This window comes from Panicum hallii, chromosome 8 (genome assembly GCF_002211085.1).
Source record: "Panicum hallii strain FIL2 chromosome 8, PHallii_v3.1, whole genome shotgun sequence".
NCBI lineage: Eukaryota > Viridiplantae > Streptophyta > Magnoliopsida > Poales > Poaceae > Panicum > Panicum hallii.
This window is the reverse complement of record NC_038049.1, coordinates 41,011,803-41,032,427: the sequence shown is the minus strand read 5'-3', so window position 1 is coordinate 41,032,427 and position 20,625 is coordinate 41,011,803. Positions and strand designations below refer to the sequence as shown.

The following is a 20,625-nucleotide window of genomic DNA, read 5'->3' as shown; positions in this document are numbered from 1 at the left end:
GAGTGTTAATGAGGGGTAGAAAGATTATTACTAACTACGGAAACTTTTTATAAGCTGATGTAGAGTGCATGTAATTCATGGATTAGTACATGTAACGTATCCGTGAATTACATGCAGTAATTAGCTACATGCTCCAATGCATTTTGTGTGCATAAACAAGCCCAACTTTGCTCCACAATCATATACTTTCACTTCCATATGTTCCATGCACATTGTAATTTCACTTCCATTCATTACGACATATATAATTCGTGAATTATAAAATGCACACATTTCGGAAACTTCATTTAAAAAGCAATAGCCTCTACTTGTTGGCGATTACTCACTATTACAGAACTCCTTGTCGGTTTCTACATTAGTCATAGCCGATGTTAGGTTCAGAACTAATGAAAGTATTAGTTCTATGTCCAAACGGCTACGTGGCTGTACGGAGGAGGGATCTTTAGTCCCGGTTGAAACCACCAATCGGACTAAAAGGGGCTCTTGCCCTGTCGGGACTAAAGGTAGACTTTAGTCCCGGGTGGTTTCGGTTGGGGAATCATGATTACAGGGGTTTTCTAACTGGGACTAAACCTGTGTTCTATAGTAATGACTCATCACAAAAGCTAGATCATATCTAATTATCTATTGTGTCGCATAAGTCAACGCCTAGAATGGCGTTCACCATCTCATTCATGTCTGCCTGGTAGCAAGCAAGTTCGTGTAAGTTCGGACTTTGAAGCGGTATCATATTTATGTGTGTTCACTTTCTTTAAGCCCAGCGTATAATAAGCAACTACTGCAAGCTGCGCTGATTTAGTAATAATAATTATCATATCATTGCGTTATTTCCGCCGAGATTTCTAAGCTCTCATATCTTTTGCCCCATGTGACATGATGTGCAATTTTCTTTCAGAAGCGGGGAGTCTTGATTAATGAAGGTATTGGTGCTGCTGCAGACTCCTTGACCAAATGTTGACAAGTTCACCAAATCTCAGATCTACACCTACACCTAGATCCAAGCTTGCTTTGAATATACGGGACTGCCGTCCCGCGGGAGCAACTCCCGTCGGACACATGCATCACCCTCTGTTTTAATCTAACGGCTACAGTAGCTCTATAATAAATTACCCATTGCAACATAAAAAAATAGTTACAACATTGAAAAAATATAGTTGCAACATTAGATGAAAGCGAAAAAATAGCTCAATTTAAACATACATATCCGCAAGGAAAAATCCCACCGCAACATCAAATATATGTTCCATGCAATATTTTTAAAACAAAATATTGCAACATGAGAAATCAAGAGATGAAACATCAAAAATTAATTGCTACAACATCGAAACATCTCAGAAAATCAATCGTGCAATATCGCAAAATGCATTCGTCTGCAACACCCAGCACATCTATAACACTTGCAACATCCAAAAACTTCTACTGCAACACCAAGAGATACCCATTGCAACATTCTAAAATCTCTACTGCAACATCATGAGATACCTATTGCAATATGACCACCTGGTGCTCCCCTGCCACAACCATCGCTCCTCCTCTGCAACCTCCCGGAGCTGCCCAGCATGGCCACAGCCCAGAACTCTTCCGGTGGCCGGCACGGCTTGCCCCTGGCGAGGGAGTGCCGACCGGGGCAGGGGAAGGCAAGGGGGAGCGGCGGCCCGCCCCCCACCGCGTGCACTCCGCCTACTGCCCGCCATCTGGAGCTGCCTGCTATGGCCGCTGCTCGGAGCTCCTCCGGCGGCCCGCGCGGCTCACCCTTGCCGCGGGGGAGCGGCGGTTGGCGTGGGTCCACGCCCTGGAGCTCGAGCCCGCACGGCGGTTGGCGCGACTCGCCCCTGGCAGGGGAGCGGCGGCTGGAGCAGCTCCTCCCCGGCACTTGAGCCTGCATGAGAGAGAGGGAGAGAGATAGAGAGATTGGTGTGGATGAGAACGAGTAGGGCTTTGTTTAGATCCCTTCCAATTTCCAACTTTTTACACTCTCTCTCCATCACATCAATTTTGGGACACATGCATGGAGCAGTAAATGTATGTAAAAAAAATAACTAATTGCACAGTTTAATTATACATCACGAGACGAATCTTTTAAGCCTAGTTAGTCCATGATTAGATAAAATTTGTCAAATACAAACGAAAATGCTATAGTAGCAAAAAGTTCCAAAAGTTATACAAATTTGCGATCTAAACGGGGCCTACGAGCGACCGGAGAGAGATGCACGGGGAATGAGTGGATGAGAAAAAGTGGAAGGGTGTGGTGTGGGCTCACGTCCGATATTTCCACTTCCGTCCGGGCGGCCGGGTAGTAGCATTGCCGTTGAATATATGCATATATAACCCCAATGTGACAGGTAACGCCAGCTGTTTCCCTTTTTGTTCTTTTAAACCTAATAGACTTAAGCACCGAGAGGAGTTCATACAAATTAAGAAGCATTTGCTCCCAGACGCCTCCAGAGATATGAAATTTGTGTCTATGCCCATGGGGTTAGTGGTGCCCTATTTGCTCGCGGTATGTGCCCTAAGTACCTATAGATTCATTTTCGTGTATTGTCTCTACATCTACACGAATTCGCTTGATAGAAACATAACATGATATAGGAATTACGTACTCACTATAATTCCAAATTACAGGAATATCCAGATTTGCCAAAACGACATATATTTTGGAATGGAGGGAGTACAATTCAAGGCTCCCAGCATATAAAATTTGTTACTTGTAGTTTATGGCCCTTCAGAAAGAAAATTGACAATATGCAATTTGTGAAGAGCTTTGCTCTGCAGAAGCATATCATCCTAGCTCAGTCCGCACAACATATAAAACAAACCATGTCGGGTTAAATTACTGTCAAAATATTTGAATATTATTAGTGCGGATTTCAATACTATTGATGAGGATTAGGATAGATAGACATGTTTTTAAACCCTTACAATATTCATAGTATTTTCATTGTTTGCTCAATATAGTTGCCTGAAAATAAAAGTTAGTCATTGGGGGTAGGATGTGCAAAAGAAAGTCAACTTCAATGGTAGCTACGCGGGGCAGAATCATTTTCCATCTCATTTATGGCTGGATGCCAATGTACTAAATAACAAAAAATATAGCCACCTAGGGTATAAATTTATCACGGCCCTATAAATGGAGGCGGAAGCAGAGCGTTTCTAAGTACTCGCGCTCTCCTCTGTCTTGTAGCCATGGCCGGAGCATGGAACAAGCGTGGCGTGGCGATGCCGGGGTGGTGGCTCATCGCCCGCCTTTACCTGGTCCTGCTTCTTCGGCTCCGGCCGCGGCGCTCTGCTCGAGCACCTACTCTGAGATACCGAGTAGATCAGTAGAAATCTCCGGTCTGTCTTGATGCACAGATTGCTTTCTCCTTGTTTTAATGGTCCAGCCTCTTAAACCTTACGGTCTGGTCTTCAATGACCGGCGTACATGGGTGAACGGTTACTGTCACAGTCATAAAAGTTTCCGAACTGATGGTTTGAGAAACGTGAAACGCGGTACCTGATATATTGTTTAAGAGTGATTTTAACACTATTGAGATAAAAATATACCCGCGTTTTCGGTACGGGAACGACGTTTCCGAAACGAGAAAGGTAGCACCGTACAACGTTCCCGGCGACTGTGGTTGCAGTGTGGACTCCTGCACGCTCTGCTTCCTGTGCGCCTTCAACCTCGGCAGCAAGCCGCTCTACGTGGCCACCTTCCTGTCCTTCGTCTACGCCATCGGCTACCTTATATTCATCTTTGTTGCAGGTACAACATCAGGTTTTGGTGGTTTCATTTGCCACCACTCTGTAGAGACGAATGTTCGGAGCAGGCCGAAATCATGCATGGCTAATCCGCTGTTCAATCAAGACATTGACTGAAAACTTCTATTTAATCTGATTCCCCATTTCTCCAATGCAGGGGCATCCATGGTTCGGATGCTGCTTCAGTGGAACTCTGATGGCCATGGCCGGATGGCCCCCGTCCCTGTGGGGCCACCAAGCGGCCCTGATCCTGGTGGTTCGTTTCCTGTCAAAAATAATGGGCACCTCCTGTGCCTATTAATATAATCAAATAATGTTAATAAGAAACTTGTTAGGATGTATGGAGATCTTGTTCTCCTTTATTTTGTTTTTTTTTTCAGTCTGTCGGGTTGGCCCATGCCTGAAAACATGTGGATCCCTGTTTCGAGTTTTGGTGACTAATGATAATATTTTTTGGGCCGGTTGGATCGGGTTCGCTGAGTTTGACGGCCCACCATGCTGTTTATCTGGTGAGGGTAGGGCCACATGCTGTTTTAGGATGGGGCAGGTTCCATCGCTGCACGGGTAGTTGTGTCCTTGCTGCACGATGGAGTGTCTAGGGGAAAGTTTTCATCCTATCACTCGAGTAATGAAATGAAAAGATCAAAACAAATTATAATTGTCATCCATTTGTGAGGTGGCAGTGTAGCGAAGCCTGCCTTTGATGATGGTGGAATTCCCTTCTCATACAAAGCTCATCGGCTACCACCAAACCATAAGAGATCACAACAGCAATAAGCCACTCGTAATTATTCTAAAATGTGTACAACTTCGTGTATAGATAAATAGCAAAGAGTTTCTACTGTGATAAAAGTTGACATATAAGGCATATTTAGTTACATTTTATCAGTAGTATGCAGTCTACACAAACTTTAAGAGATGTTTTATTCTGACCATCACCGAGGCTCCGTTCAACACTTCAAATCTTCATTCAAAGCTTGGACTCAATATTTCTTCCATGGGAATGTCTGGTAGGTAGGTTCAAATCTTCCCACTGTGGATCATCAATTCTGGAGAAATATTGTTCAACTGCCTCGTCGTGCACTTGTTCCAGCCTTGGAGGCATCCACTGCAAGTATCCCCATAAGAAAATATCACCGTCGTCAAAAGGCCATTTGAGATAAAATGAGCTGTCAGAAATAGATTTCGATCGGAATATGCTAATTATGAAACTATTCGAACCATTGGCTTTTGATCTTTATCTATCAGTATAGCCCTGCTTCCCTGCAACATGAATTGGCTGTTAGGTATAGAGACCTTGCCCCGCAAAGACAACAAAGTAGAAAGATCTTGAAGAAAAATGAGCAGTATTAAAGATGTTAATATCTACCTCAAAGAAGTCTCTGCTGAAGTCGCCTCGCACAACATGGCAAGCCATTCTATATTCCCGACGCAAACACTCCCCAATAGTTTGTGTTCTCCCTTCTCTTATCTGAAACCAAAGTTAGAAACAAAAAAAATGAAACAACTATATTCTGATATGATGGACACAACTGAGGTGGTATACTAGTAGATATGAGGTTGTTTCTGAGGGATACCGATCTCAGGGCGATTTTTAGACTAGTAGGAGAAGCCTTTTTCAAGGACTGGATTGTCGCAGCAACCCATTCATCAGCCAAATTTGAGGCCCTTTGCTCCTGACATAATAGATATTAGTTAATTTTTCAGGACAGAACAGGTGAACCCGTGTAAAGCTGCAGCTATATATGCAGCAAACTCACCAGAGCAGATATAATTTCTTCAACTGTCCTTTTGGAAAAACATTTGTTGATGATTTCCAACCTGTGGAGGACCAGAGAATCAAATTAATAAATTTGTGAATCAGGATATATTTCAGTCACTGAATCTGAAAAACTTTTACCGATTCAAGGAACTGTTTTCTTTCAGTGATGGCTGCTCAGCAAATTGATCAATAATACGACGCACAGCTAAAGTTTCGGAAGTATCAACCTTTTTAAGAGATTCTTCCAGCAATAGCAGGTTCTGGAGAACAAATAGTATTTATTAGGAGTTATAGACTCATATAGTACATACATAGCCTTAACCATGCAGGCCAACAAAAATTCCAAGCATGCAAATACTATATCAATTGAGGTCAAGATTTATGTAGCATGTTCCAGACAATAATAACCATAATTATAACAGGAAACATCATAACTGAAAGCAAAAGTTGACAGCTACAGTGATTGGTTATTGTTCCAAGAGTTTATAGAAAAGGATGTTTGGTGATGCTATCTGTTACAATTGAAGTTACAAGGGAACCTACATTTGACCGGAGAAAATGAGTTGCCAGACCACACTTAAGCATTTCCGCACCATCCAATCTAGCACCAACAAGAGCAACATACTCTCCTGGACAAAGACATGGTAACAGTTTAGTGAGCAGGGTTTCCTGAGCTGCCTTTGTCATCAACCAGAAATTTGGTCTCTTTTTGTTTCTTTATGTATGATTATCTCTACAATCAGTTCTGTGCTTCCATAGATCATTGGCACAAGAAGCACAATTGCTAAAAGTCAATTAAACACATGTAATTTTAAAAGTGCAAAAGAGAACATGACGGTGCACAATATTTCAGGAATATGAATAATATCCAGCAATATTAACCAGATAGAAATGACATGGCTACATATACTTCAACTGAATAAAGAAGGGAGATAAAATGGTAACCGTAGAACCCAGGCAGCCGAGAGAGAAAATATGTGGCCCCAACATCCGGAAAGTGACCCAGAGCTGTTTCTGGCATTGCAAAAACCTGCATGAAATATTCAAAATGTAAATGATAAAGATTTGGCACTTGAAACTATTCTGATTTTTCCAATAAAAAGCAAGCAAGATTCTCCGTATTATATCAAATGAGTAAAAGACCTACTAGAAGCAATCAAGCTCACAAAAGGGGGCGTCTGTGGCACATACCGTCTTATCAGTGGCAACTCGAAATCTTCCATGTAAAGAAACACCAGCACCCCCACCCATGACAATTCCAGTTAGAAGAGAAACCTATGGTCAAATCATTTATCCATTAAAGGCGAGGAACATAGAATTAAATAGCTACAATAAATATTTATGTAGAGATGTAGCTCACCTGAGGTTTGGTGTAAGTTGCAATTATGTAGTCTAACAAATACTGATTTCGGAAGAAATCAGCAGCCCATTTCCAGCCCTCTGATTTAAGAATTAAACACGTGGAACAAAATTACAGCCATATGGAACATGTAATATGTAACAGAGATAATGTGAAATATGTAAAGAAATCAAATTTGAATATTATATAGCTAAAGCTTTAATTACCATTATGTATTGACTGTATAGATGCAGTAACATCACCTCCACAGCAAAATGCTCTTCCTTTCCCCTGGAAACAAAATTCAATACAATTACGAACAATGAGATCAATAGGAGACATCTAGGCAATAAAGGGATAGTGACTATCATATCAATTTATAGGAGCTAATAGAAGAAAATGCGAAAGCAATCTGAACTGAAGGGGGGGAAAAACAGCAAGTTAAAATAAAAGGTAAGCTTTGTAGCAAGTCTGAAGGTGTTCTAAGGAGTGAAGAGAGTTAGATCTACAGAATACAAGAAGTCACATTTAAAAATACCGCTATATTAGCACCTCATGAGTTCAACACAAATCACTCGCTTGAAATTGGAAGAGAACAGAGTAATAAAGTGCTTCAGAACAAATTAAATAACACCTCCAGCTCTTTGTATTGTTGATTTTGAGAGATGTTTGGGCAACTCATCTTCCATGCCACTACTTGGCTACTTGGTTATTTCTATTGGAGCACGCGCGCTCAGAGAGAGAGAGAGGGAGGGAGTGAGGGGGAGGGAGGGAGGGAGGGGGCGAGAGAGAGAGATAGAGAGAGAGAGAGTTACATGCACCAATTAGTTTAACCAAAAGCCTAAGCTGAACACTAGTATAAATGTAAAATTCATGTTAGATCACCTCAAACATTGCATGACAGTAGAAACATAGTGGTGTCAGATACCTTCATTATCAACAATTTAACTCCATCATCTTTCTCATAAGTAGTGAAACACCTCAAGAGTGCCTTAATCTGCAACATGGAAGAACAATCATCATGTCCCCCCAACTATTCTAAAAGTAAATCCAGGTACTGTGCAATATGCTAATTAAAAAGGCTTCTCTTTTATTAAGCATTTTTGTCCTATTTGAATTAAGTGTGTCCTTTTGCTGTGAGTGCAGTGTAATATTGAACAGCTATGACATCTCTTGATGTGGAGGCTGGAACTATTCCATTATCAAAAAGTGAACTCTTAACATACCATTGCGGAGGAGAGTGCATTCAGCTGCTCTGGCCGGTTCAAAATCAGTGTCCGCGCATAGCCATTGGCTTCTACCAAAAGCTGGCAAATAGAGGATAGGAAATTAAAAAAAATGCTTTCTGTCCTGGTAGAAACAACCATCAATCTTTTGTGACACAGTAAGTTGACCAGAGCACAATTGTCTAATAGAAAATTCAGAACAGATACAGCTCACAAGAGCATATGTTCCACACTCGACATGACGTACTGTAAACTGTTTTTTAAACATACTCCAGGATCATCATCAGCATCGACATGTTACCGCTACTAGAAACCTCACCGCTCTGATTGGATCTCATCAGAACTTAAGTATGGACAGGAAAAATAATAAACTGATTATGCCGGTATTATACAATATGACTCCTTGACTGATGACTATCTAGAGCTTTTTTTCGTAGGGCTCCATCTTCTCTGGCTTGCGAGAGCTGGTGAAGCTCGATCTAGTTCATTTGGAGGAGCCATTATTTTTGCTACAATAAGAAATATCTCCTAGAAGACAGAGCCGTTTTCGAAGGAGAAGCCCTCCCAAAGGGGTTATCGTAGCAGGATTTTGCAATCCTCAAGCCTAACTAGCGGAATCAGCCTAGCAGCAGCAACAGATCAGGCAGCATCCTCAGGCTGACACAGAATATTAAGCCATCAAACTAAAGCCACTGGGCACCATCGCTCGAGCGGCAGCCAGAAGATGCGAAGAACAGGAGGCAACAGTAGGTGAGACGGGAAGGCAGACCTGGTCGCAGACGACACCCGCAGTGCTGCCGAGAGGCAGCGAGGCCATCTCTTCCTTCCTGGGACGCGCAAGAACTTGAGGCCGGCCGGTGCTCACAAGCAAGGGCACTCACAGACGGGAGATGTCAATGCTTGCTTGTGCTGAACTTGATGCTTTTATCTCAGGGTTTGATTCGTATTTATAGGAGAAGCAAAACACTATGGCCGGTATGCATGGCCTTCCTATGCACACACACAGCTCTACTATCACAGCTAGTCCTGCTACAATTTCACTTACTAGCAACTAATGTGTTCATACGTCAATCTATAGTTTTGCATCCGTTTTTTAGAGAGAACGGCACGAGCCAGCATGTTTCTATTGATAAAGGAGAAAAGAAAATACAGAAACCACACGTGAAAAATGCACAATACTGAAGATCATTAAAGTGACGGCCCATCGCTGTACATGTTTAAAAAAGTGACCCGTCTTCATGGGAAACAAAAAGTAACGGTAGCACGCCACCTTTTATACTAGACAAAAATATGATGGGTTCTGATCTTTGTCGTCTTGCAACATGCCATAGTTAATGGAGGTATCAAAGAACACGCGTTAGAAATGCGCATTTGCTTGCACCACTATTTGTTTTTAATTAGCCAGCTTAGCTGGATAGTTTGTCTTTAGACCGTGAGCTGTCGCTTTCCGACTGGACGGAGCAGTGTTGATAAGCTCCGACCACCCCTCCCCCCACAAATAGGTAATTAATCAGTAATAAAGGCCAGATCAAGTGCATACAAAAGCTCGTGCTAAACGATGTGGAGTCACTACGAGGTTTGCAAAAGTTGCCGAGAGGTAGCTAACAGATGGCCCACGGGATACTTGTATTTTTTATGCACTCGTCAGCTTTGTGTGGTCGGCAAATCTTCGTCAGCAATTTCATTTAATTTCACGTGTGGGAAATGGACCAATCATAATAAAGCACCTTCGGCTAATAGCTGGAGAAAACAATACAGAGTCCAAGCCCCGTCGGCCACCCAGGAATCACTCTTGGAAATTGTTTTGAATCTTGTAGTGAGTATGTCTTAATTTTTCCTATGGTAGTAGCAATATACACCACTATTTATGAACTTTCACGCATCAGCGTCGCATGCTTACGATTTCAATAGTATGCAAAAGGATGTTTCACCTTTTAGTTCATCGGCAACAATTTCATGATCTTACACCATAAAGTATTTTTCTTTTCATGAGGACCTACGACAGGCAATTAAACGACCTGAACTTTCATTATGATATGCAAGTTGAACATAAAAGTTTCTGCGAAAGGGAAGGTACAAGCAGAATCACCACAAAATATATACCGATGAAAGATGCATAAACCCATGTTAATGTTCACTATTCATCTCATTACGGTCCTATGTTACGCAACACGCTACTAGATTGGAGGTTGGACGAACTGTTATAGCACCATATGTAAATTGTAATGTTCATAATTTGAAACCTTTTATACTAGATAAAAATCACTACTAGATTTTAGGGCTAATGCCACGGCGCACATTGCAACAACACAAAATATGTTGCATTAGATAGGTGTTATTGCAACCATTTTGTAATTCCGTTGCAAATGATTGATGCCATTGCAACCATTTGAAATATGGTTGTGAGTAGCTGATAATTTTGCAACATTTATTATCCGTTGTTATAATTTTTATTTTTGTTGCAATATGTAAGGGTTATTGCCACCAAATTCAAAGTGGTTGCGAGTAGTAAATGATATTGCTACGAATTTGTTGCATTGCATTAAATCCTCACGTGCATTGCAATACATTTATCTATATTGCAACAAAAAATTTAGTGGTTGCATGAAGATGATGCTATTGCCATCGATTATACTTTTTGGTATATGCTAATTTAATTTGTGGCAATAAATCATTGTATTGCAACAAGATATATTTCGCTGGCTCAATATGTAGGTGGACCCAAATAACCAGCACCTGAGCCCGCAAAGAAAAGAATAGATTGATCGGGACTTGTTCGATTTCACTATATCGATCTAGTATACTGCAGTGGCGCCGTGGTCTAGACGGGCGACACAAGGAGGAGGGGCGACCAAGCAGCGCGCCATCGTGGTAGAGCAGCTAGTGCGGCTGGCCGGCCGGCGGCAAGAGTGCGCCTGGCCGGTGTGCCTTTGCGGCTGCAGCTGATCGATTTGCCCCGCAGTAGATCGACGACGGACGTACTACCTGCAGGTGAGTTTAGATTAGGTATTGTAAATTAATATGCTGCTTATATTATTACTGTTTACCGCATAAATGGACAGGATTGGAGATAGTGCCAAGACTATTTTTCTCTGTCGTTTGCAGTTTTCGTTAAACATTATAGCTTGAGCGGCAGCAGGAGAAAGGCAAAGGATAAACGTTGTTCATCGTGTGCAGGTGAGTTTAGATTAGGAAGTAAATTAAATCTGCTGCAAACCTACTAGGACTATTTGTGTGCTTTGTGTTAAATAAGTTGCTTTTTTTAATAGAATTGAGATGTAGTACTATAGGGTAAAGATGACCAAACAAAAATTCCGGCAGAGGACCCTAGTTAAAGAGAACATCTAATTGGAAATTTGTATACGCAATTTTTTTAACTGCTTGTCCGATGGCCAAAAAGTCAGAGGACTCGATGTTGTCTCTTAGGGCCCCGCAGTGAAGATTTCATAGTACTTTTGCATAAAATTCTTTTTTTTTTGTTTTCTGGACGAAGCCCATTCTAGTTACCTGTTTTCTATTACAGATTAATTTAATTGTGTGCCTTTTTCTTTGTCATACATGTAGGCCATAGATCACTTTAATTTGGTGTCACTTTCATTGAAAATAGATTTGGAAGCATGTCGTTGCATGATTATAGGTCTTGGATGCGCCTGCCAGAATAAACAGAAGAGTGGCAGAAAGGATTCAAAAAATTTATGTCATTTGTAGTTTCAATTTAATTAAAAACTTGCGCGATAGCAAGAGGAGGAAGGCAAAGGATAGCTGTTCGTCGTGTGTTGGTGAGTTTAGATTAGGAAGTAAAATAAATCTGCTGCTAATTTAGCTAAATTTTTGTGCGTTGTGTTAAATACAGTTGTTGTTTTCCAATAGAAGTGAGATGTAGCACATATACAGTAAACATCGGTAGAGAACATCTAATAATTGGGAATTTATAAACACACAATTTCTCAAACTGCTTGACTGTTGGCAAAGAATTCAAAGGACTCTATGTATAAACACACATTTGTATTACAGATTTATTTAATTGAGTGCCTTTTTCATTGTTGTATATGCAGGCCATTGATCACTTTAATTAGTGTATCATTTTAATTGAAAATATTGAGGGGCATGTATTCGCGTGATGATAGGTCTTGGATGCGCCTGCCACAACAAACAGAGGAGTGGCAAAAAGGATTCAAGAAATTTATAGAGGCTACATTTGCTGGTACATCTAAAGGAGAAACGACACCCTGTCCATGTACAAGATGTTGTACAATGTCCTACTGAACAATTAAAGAAGTTAGAACTCATTTGATTCTTAGAGGGTTTTCTGAAAGTTTTAACTAAGGGGAAGGAGAAGAAAAGAATTCATTTGAGGGCATTAGTGAAGGGGTTGGCAATGACGATGCAACAGGTGACTGTGATTCTACGAGGGATCTGGTTTCTTCACTAATCAGTGGTGCAATACATGGAGACATCATGGGTAGTGAAACGAAGAGCTGAATGAAAGTGCCAAGACATTCTTTAAATTATTAACAGAGGCGCAGAGGGAACTTTACCCAGGTTGCAAGGAGGCTACTAAGGTATCTTTCATTATCAGGCTATTTCAGATAAAGTGCATGTTTGGTCTTAGTAACGGTGCATTAGAGGCCATTCTTCAATTGTTCTCGCTTGTGCTTCCTGAAGGCCACTGTGTTCCGGACACTTTAGAGAAAGTGCAAAAGGTAGTCCATGATCTTGGCCTGGACTATCAAAAGATACATGCATGCATTAATGATTGTGTTTTATTTCGGAAGGAATACGATTGACATGGATACATGTCCAACGTGTGGTGAGTCTAGATGGCAAACGACTAGTTCAAGTGAAAAGGAGGCGTCGAGTAGTGATGCTGCACCTAAGAAGCATCTTCCACAGAAAATCTTAAGGTATTTTTCGGTTACTCCTCGTCTACAAAGGTTATACATGAGAGCGAGCACATCTGAATATATGCATTGGCATAAGGAGGGACTGGTCCAAGATGAAAAAATACGGACACCCTGCTAACTCCATGGCATGGAAGCACGTGGATGAAAAGTATGAGGATTTTGCATTGGATCCTCATAATGTAAGGTTGGGTCTTGCATCTGATGGCTTTAATTCATTTGGGATGATGAATGTGACATACACTATATGGCCTGTGATCCTAATACCTTACAATTTGCCTCCTTGGTTGTGTTTGAAACAACCGTTATGGATGTCAATATTGATACCAGGGCCAAAATCTCCAGGCAATAACATAGATGTATATTTGCAGCCCCTAATTGATGAGCTAAAAGATCTTTGGGTAAAAGGTGTTGAGACATGGGATGCAAAGGTGAAAAAGAATTTCACTCTGCGTGCAGTTCTACTTTGGACAATTAATGATTTTCCTGCATATGGCATGCTATCTGGCTGGAGCACAAAAGGCAAGTTTGCATGTCCATACTGCAATAAGGATACTGACTATTTATGGTTGAAATTTGGGTCCAAGCACTGCTACATGGGTCATTGCCGTTTTTTGCCAATGGGCCACAAATGGCGCCGCAATAAGATTAGCTTCAACAACAAGGTGGAAACCAGGGAGGCTCCAGTACCTTGACTGGTGAACAGGTGTTGCAGCAGTATGAAAGCTTTGAGCAAGTGACATTTGGGAACGCCTCAAAAAAGAGGAAGCAATGTGAGGAAGAAACCAGATGGCACAACTGGAGGAAGAAAAATATTTTTTTTGAACTGACGTACTGGGAAACATTGCTTCTAAGGCATAATTTGGATGTGATGCATATTGAAAAAAATATTTGTGAGAGCATACTAGGGACTTTGCTTGGCATGGCTGGTAAATCAAAGGATAGCGAAAAGGCTCGCCTTGACATGGAAGAATTGGGCATGAGAAAGGATCAACATCCTTTGGTGAAGAATGACAAGTACACTTTGCCTCCTGCATTGTACTCTCTGGGCCCGGATGAGAAGACATATTTATGCAAATTTCTTCAAGGTGTGAAGATGCCTGATGGTTATGCCTCTAATATCAAGAGATGCGTGGACATGACAAGGTGTAAGATTTCTGGACTTAAAACTCATGACCGACACGTTATATTCCAAAAACTATTACCCATTGCAGTACGTAACATATTGCCAGAAGAGGTTGTTATCCCATTGAATGAGCTTAGTAGGTTCTTCAATGCAATATGTTCAAAGGAGTTGAGCACTGAAGAGTTAGATAAACTGAGCATTTCGATTAGAGAAACTCTTTGTCGTCTTGAAATGATCTTCCCACCAGCTTTCTTTGATATCATGATGCATTTGCCGGTTCATCTTGCTGAAGAGGCTAAACTAGGAGGACCTGTATGCTATAGATGGATGTACCCAATTGAGAGGTATCTGCGTACGCTTAAAGGCTATTGAAGAGTTGACAAATTGGACTAGGTCGGGTATTAAAGATGTTACTGGTGATGCTTCTATTATTAAAGAGGCACATGCTGATTCTACACCTGATCCACCAGCTATTGACATAGCAGACGATGAAGAAGATGACACCTACGACGACTATATTGATGATGGATATGTAGCACCAGTGAATTCTAGCATTGAAGGACCTGATGGTGCATTTTTCATATAGTGCATTTCTAAATGTAGCAGCAGAGAAGGAACTAGATATGTTTCAGTATTTTAGACCTTAGAGTATTTTATTTTTGCAATTTATCCATGCCCTTGGACCTTCTGATTTCTAAATGTAGTAGCACAACTGGCCATGAGAATGAACTAGATATGTTATTTCAGACCTGATCAGAGTATTTTATTTTTGCAATTTATCAATGCCCCTGGGTGTATGTGCATCAAAGCATTATCACATGAAATGTAAAAGGTTTAACAAATATGGTTTAACTGGCCGAAATTTCTAGTAAAAGGTTTGTCAATCAATAATATAATGAAGACATCATTTTGCACCACCTCTTTTTTTGAGAGGTCCCCTGATCCGTGGCTTGGGGGCTCTTCCCCTTGTGGAACTTATTGCCGATGGATGCACGTGGCTCATCAGACAAGGATGAGTCCACACAGAGTGCCACCTTCTTCTTTTTGGTGCGGACCTACACGGGGGATCTCGTGCATCGCTGGTGGGGATGCGGTGGATGCCGGAGGAGGAAGAAGGGATGCGGTGCAGGAAGGGGAAGGGGAAAGGATGCGGTACCCGGGCGCAGGAAGGGGAAGGGGCCCATATACGTGGCACTTGCGCTGGCCCATCTTCATGTCACAAGCGCTGCTGGGTGCACAACCACCACTTTAGTCCCACCTCGCTTGCTAAAGCTCCAGTTGCTCAGCTTAAAGGCTCGGGCGTGCATGCTGGTTTGAATTTCCCTGACTAATTATAGCTTAGCCATCTCTCCTGCTACCTGGCCCTATTGGCTGCCCTGATTATTTTGGGCTGCCCTATTGGCTACCTAGCATCGTTTTAAATTTATTTTCCTCAAAATTCTGACTATGTTTCATTTCTTTTTTGCTATACTTCTGTGTTTACGCATTTTTTGTTACTATTTTATTTTCAACATAGTTCATAACAATTAAAAATTCCAACCCACTTATGATACATTACTACAACTCGTTACATTTGTACAACAATCAATATATTCCTATTCTTACTTCATGGTCGAGCTAAATAGGGATGCCAAGCCATACCATTTTTCACTAATTTTTATTGAACACATAGTTCAACAAACATGATCACTCTATTTTTTTCAACCTTATTCACATAATAGCTAGGTACCTTTGATGGTACTTATGTTTTTGCACATATTTCAACAAACTTGATCACTCGATTCCAATTATTCTAATGTATATAATATTAAGAATCGAGATTTTGACTTGGTCAAACTTGCTCCCATCTTGGTCCACAAATTTAAAATAAATATTATACAAGCATCTTTGCCTGACAAAGTATAAACATATTTTATAAGTAAACACGTTTCTGAGTAGAGGCCAGAGAATAGATTAGCCTCCTGCCACCCCGAGGAACTGAAAGGACCGACGCTAGGCCTAGAGGGGGGGTGGTGGTGAATAGGCCTTGTTCAAATTTTCCTGAAAATCTTGGCAGAAAATCGTCAGTGGTCGGATGATCTGGCACTAGGTCGGATCTTCCGTGGGGTCGGATGATCCGGCCTAAGGTCGGATCTTCCTGCCGGGAGAAAGTGACCAACAACTAAATTCAAAATATACTTAATTTTTGACAAATCCCTTTGAATACAAAGTTGGCAAAAGGTATTGCAAAGCCTATGCAGGTATCCAATGTGAGAGATCTACACCTATCTAGTAGATCGGGTCAAAACAAGCTCAAGAACGATATGAATAACAATAAGTAAATGGAGACACAAGATTTAATCTGAAATTCACTCCACAAAAGAGTTACGTCTCCGTTGAGATGCTCACAAAGAGCCGGGCTGTCACTAGCCCCAAACTCTCACAATCAACCACAAAGGAGGATTGAGTTACTTACTATTGATCTCACAAAGAGATGGGTAATACAAACTTTCGGAAGCTCAAACCACAAGGGAATGGGAGCTTCCCGGCACCTCTAACTGTCTAGGAGCTGGGCTCCAAGAGTAACAAATGCAAATCGACGAATCAAAGGATGCTTCAAGTGCCTCTTGAGATGAACAAGTGAAAGCCCACAAAGTGCTCTCTTCTCACACCCAAATCTCACTTCCTCTCAATCCCTAGGTGAATCTTTGCAAGAAACAAGCTCTTGGATGGAGGAGAGAGTTGAGATCAATGCTGTGGAGGGGTGTTAGGTCGTTGGAAGCAGCAACAATGAATGAGGGGGGTGAGAAGGTATAAATACCCCACCCTCCTCAAGTGACCGTTATGTGTAAACTGAGGGGTACCGGATCATCCGGCCTAGAGCCGGATCATCCGACCCAGCACTGACTTTAAGCACGAAAAGCTCTCCAGAATTCCCAGGGCCGGATCATCCGGCCAGGGGGTCGGATCAGCCGGCCAGCAACAGAGGGTTCTAGGTATATAGGCCGGATCATCCGACCCAGGGCAGGGGGGAACAGCACGGCAGACCGGATCATCCGGCCTAGGGCAGAGGATATTGGCTGGCAGGCCGGATCATCCGACCCAGATGAACTTGGAAGGAAGGTTTTCTCAAAAAGGAGTATTTCATCTCAAATTGAAGCACTTTGACAACCTGGATCAATCGACAGCATCCCCCTTTATAGTACGGTGGTCCTATACTCAAATTCAAAATGAAAATTTGAATTAAATAACCAGTGAACTCCACCACCATACATATTTGAATTGGGGACCTTCTTTTCATCTTCTTCTTAAATCTTTCATTTTATTCCTGCACACAACTTCATCAAAGCATCATATCCCAAATTGTGATTGTCAAGAATCACCAAAATCAATTAGGGGCCTAGATGCACTTTCAGGAACATGGCATGGGGACCGAGATTTAAATCCCGACTGGTCCATCCCGCACTCTACTAGAGACGTAACCCACGGGATTTGAACTCTGGTTGCCATCTCGTACCCACGAGGGCTGACCAACTGGGCTAAGCCCCGGCCCGCTCCCAAACACGTTTCTGATATAACCCAAACCTTATGAAAACTTGATAACTCATTCCAAATGTTGCAAATGTTTATATATTTATAATGCAAAATTCGACATGGTCAACCTTATTCACATAGCTAGGTACCTTTCATGCTACTTATGATTTTCCACATATTTGAACAAACTTGATCACTCGACAATGATTAAATCCAAATGCATATATTTATTGACAATCCAAATTTTTACTTGGTAGAACTTTATCCACATATCTTGGGTTGTGTTGATCGTACTTTTATTTTACACACATCCCAAAATTCACATTATGATAAGTTGATCTCACCATGACACCATGCATGACCCGGCTGACATGCCTAATCCCGCCAGGACTCTCTCTGCTCCCCTCCAATTTTTTTCCCACATACTAATAATCCCGCCAGATTTCCCCTAAATATTACCCTAACAAATCCTTCTAAAAGGCCGGCCCCTAACTCCCGCACGACTGCACTCCCATCTAAATCTGGCCGGGCGCAGAGGGGGGGGGGTGCAACAACAACGTATGGCGACTCCATCTGCTGGCGCCGCCACCTACGGGAGTCCTGTTCCTGGTGCCGCCGGGGATGAATCGGCACATGATGCTGGTGCCGCCGGCGACAAAGGGACCAAGGGCGAACGCCGTCGTCCGCCTTCTCAGGTCCATGGGATCAATGGTGACAACATAGCATCTTTTGATCCTCCCCATACCAGCAGGTACGCTATGATCTAGGTCTGAAATCCTATAATTAGTTCTGCAACTGGACTCTCTATTTATTTATGGGGAGATTCATGGATTTCAGATCCCTGCAAGAGCCAAACTAGGGGTAGACGCAGGGCATATAGATGCATGTAGCAGTACGAGTGTTTTTGGTTGCATGTATAGGTACTTGTTATCCTGTTCATGACAGGGCAGTCCATGGGAATAGAAAGAACTTTCCTTGCCTTTTCTCAATCAATCTCTTCTAATTGTTTTTTGGCCATATGCAAATCATCTCATATGCAAATCATCTCTGTTTTTGATTGCAAATATTTTTTGGCTGGTTATGTATAAATATTTTCTAGTCATTCATCTCATCTTATTTCATATATTTCTAATGGATGGTTTCTGGTCAGGCTATACCTCTTATTGTTATTCTTTTCATCTTATTAGATATATTTGTAATGATTATTTTCTGATCAGATTAGCTATATCTCTTAATGCTTTATTGATTTGTGTCCACAACATCAATTAAATAATATACTAAATTTGACCGAATTTTTGTTGATGCAGTCTCATTGGTGAGATGTGGACTGTAATTATCCATCGCGATGGGGCGCCTCCGGATACAAAAATTGTCGAGCTCGAATGTGATAGGGCTTATATCACATTTTACAACTTGGTTTTACTAAAATCAAGACTGGGCTACAGTGGGCGAGACTTCTTGTACTATAAGGAGCGATGTGGCAATCACACAACAAGCCTCATCTTGGTTGATTATGAGAACCAAACAACAGCCATGCTTGCTGCCAATGAGAGAGAGAGAGAGAGAGAGAGAGAGAGAGAGAGGAAACTTAGAATAGTGATGACAACGGTTCAACAGACCGAATTATATTGTAGAACTACAGAAAAAATTGTAGATGTACCTACTGCAGAAGAACCAATTGATGGTTATAAGGAGTGGTTTGTGAACCTGCAACAAGATCAACCAGATACGGGTAAGTTAAATTCCTCCACTCATCACAACTAATTTAAGTTTCCCGTTGCTTTGTCCAATAAACTTACATTTCCATAACATGCAGAATTCAGAGATGATTATAGGGATGAAACCATAAAGACATATAAAGAATGGTTAAGGCGTCAAGAATTTCTTCCAGACATTTGTAATCTCTATTCTTTATTTCTCCACTCAATTATATTACTACTTACGCAAACCATATAATTGTATATACTGATGCTTCCATTAATTGCAGTATCATATTTAGATGATGATGATAGTGATGATGACAATCTTCCTGATGACGGACGTCTTGCTAGCAACCCATCTCCACAAAAGGAATTGCCATCTCATGCTTGGCGGACAAAAAGAAAAGGACATGGTGTGCTATGCGTCCTACATTTTTTTACAACTTCATCTCCCCTGCTCAAATTGTGTCATGATATCCAACTTATTATTTTTGTAGCAGGTTCCAATGAAGGGCGCAATAAAGGTAGACGTGGTGCAGCCAAGGGTTTAGTAGCAGCCATAAAGAGAATAAAGAGCGGCTCCCAGAAACTAAAAATTGATTTTTCATCAAGACTTGGAGGTCCCATAGGCCCTAACGCTCGCTCGTTTGTTGATGAAAGTGGTAATGTTCACTAGGAAAAGAGCTCCTCTTATTGGAGTCCGAAAATGGAAAGATATAGAGCTAAATGTGAAGAATTCTATAGCACTTGATATAATGGTATGCAAATTATTTAATATTGTTGCCTACATTTTTCTTTAGTTAGCTAAATACTTCACCTTCTGAACGTGCTTTCAAATAAATAGAATCGGTGGGACCTACAAAACATGGATGATCAAAAGGAAAAGATATGGGCCATAGCTAAGGAGCGGTACAAAGCATGGTGATCAACATTGAGTGCTACATACAAGGCATATGATAGTTATGATGCAAGGATGAAACACAAGCCTGAAGACTTAGATATTGTTGAGTGGCACTACTTGATTCTGTACTTTGGAAGTGATGATTTCAAGGTCTGGTAGCGTTTCCTTTCATTTCCATTTCTTATATGCATGTGCAATATGTTCAATGGAGTACTAATATATGTTGTTACTTCAACAATTTGCAGAAGGTTAGCAACAGGAACTCTATCAACCATGAGAAAAAAAGGACCAATCATTGCATGGGATCGAAACCATTTTCCCAACTTAGCGATGAGCAGGTAATGCTACGACATACTTTATGGTTCTTTTTCCTATGGTATTCTGTATGGTTCTTTCTTAACAAGTGTACAATCAAG

At 41.4% G+C, this 20,625-nt stretch overlaps 1 protein-coding gene across 1 annotated transcript; it reads right to left on the bottom strand.

The window, feature by feature from the left end:
• Nucleotides 1-4,524: 4,524 nt before the first annotated feature.
• Nucleotides 4,525-8,976, bottom strand: LOC112902668 (3-hydroxyisobutyryl-CoA hydrolase 1-like). Its single transcript, XM_025971830.1, has 14 exons — nt 8,838-8,976; nt 8,069-8,149; nt 7,771-7,839; nt 7,070-7,133; nt 6,864-6,943; nt 6,695-6,778; nt 6,449-6,533; nt 6,047-6,132; nt 5,642-5,763; nt 5,502-5,562; nt 5,319-5,417; nt 5,111-5,212; nt 4,963-5,004; nt 4,525-4,849 (listed from the first exon to the last, which is right to left on the bottom strand). The coding sequence occupies exons 1-14, from the start codon at nt 8,883-8,885 to the stop codon at nt 4,712-4,714; spliced, it is 1,161 nt and encodes a 386-aa protein (XP_025827615.1). The 5' UTR covers nt 8,886-8,976; the 3' UTR covers nt 4,525-4,711.
• Between the last annotated feature and the right edge of the window lie 11,649 nt (nt 8,977-20,625).

Coding starts and splice junctions, on each gene's coding strand:
- LOC112902668 (XM_025971830.1), bottom strand. CDS start 8,885: ATGGCCTCGCTGCCTCTCGGCAGCACTGCGGGTGTCGTCTGCGACCAG. Junction 5,213..5,318: donor TAAAAATCGCCCTGAGATCG/GTATCCCTCAGA, acceptor CTTTGGTTTCAG/ATAAGAGAAGGGAGAACACA. Junction 4,850..4,962: donor ATAAAGATCAAAAGCCAATG/GTTCGAATAGTT, acceptor GGATACTTGCAG/TGGATGCCTCCAAGGCTGGA.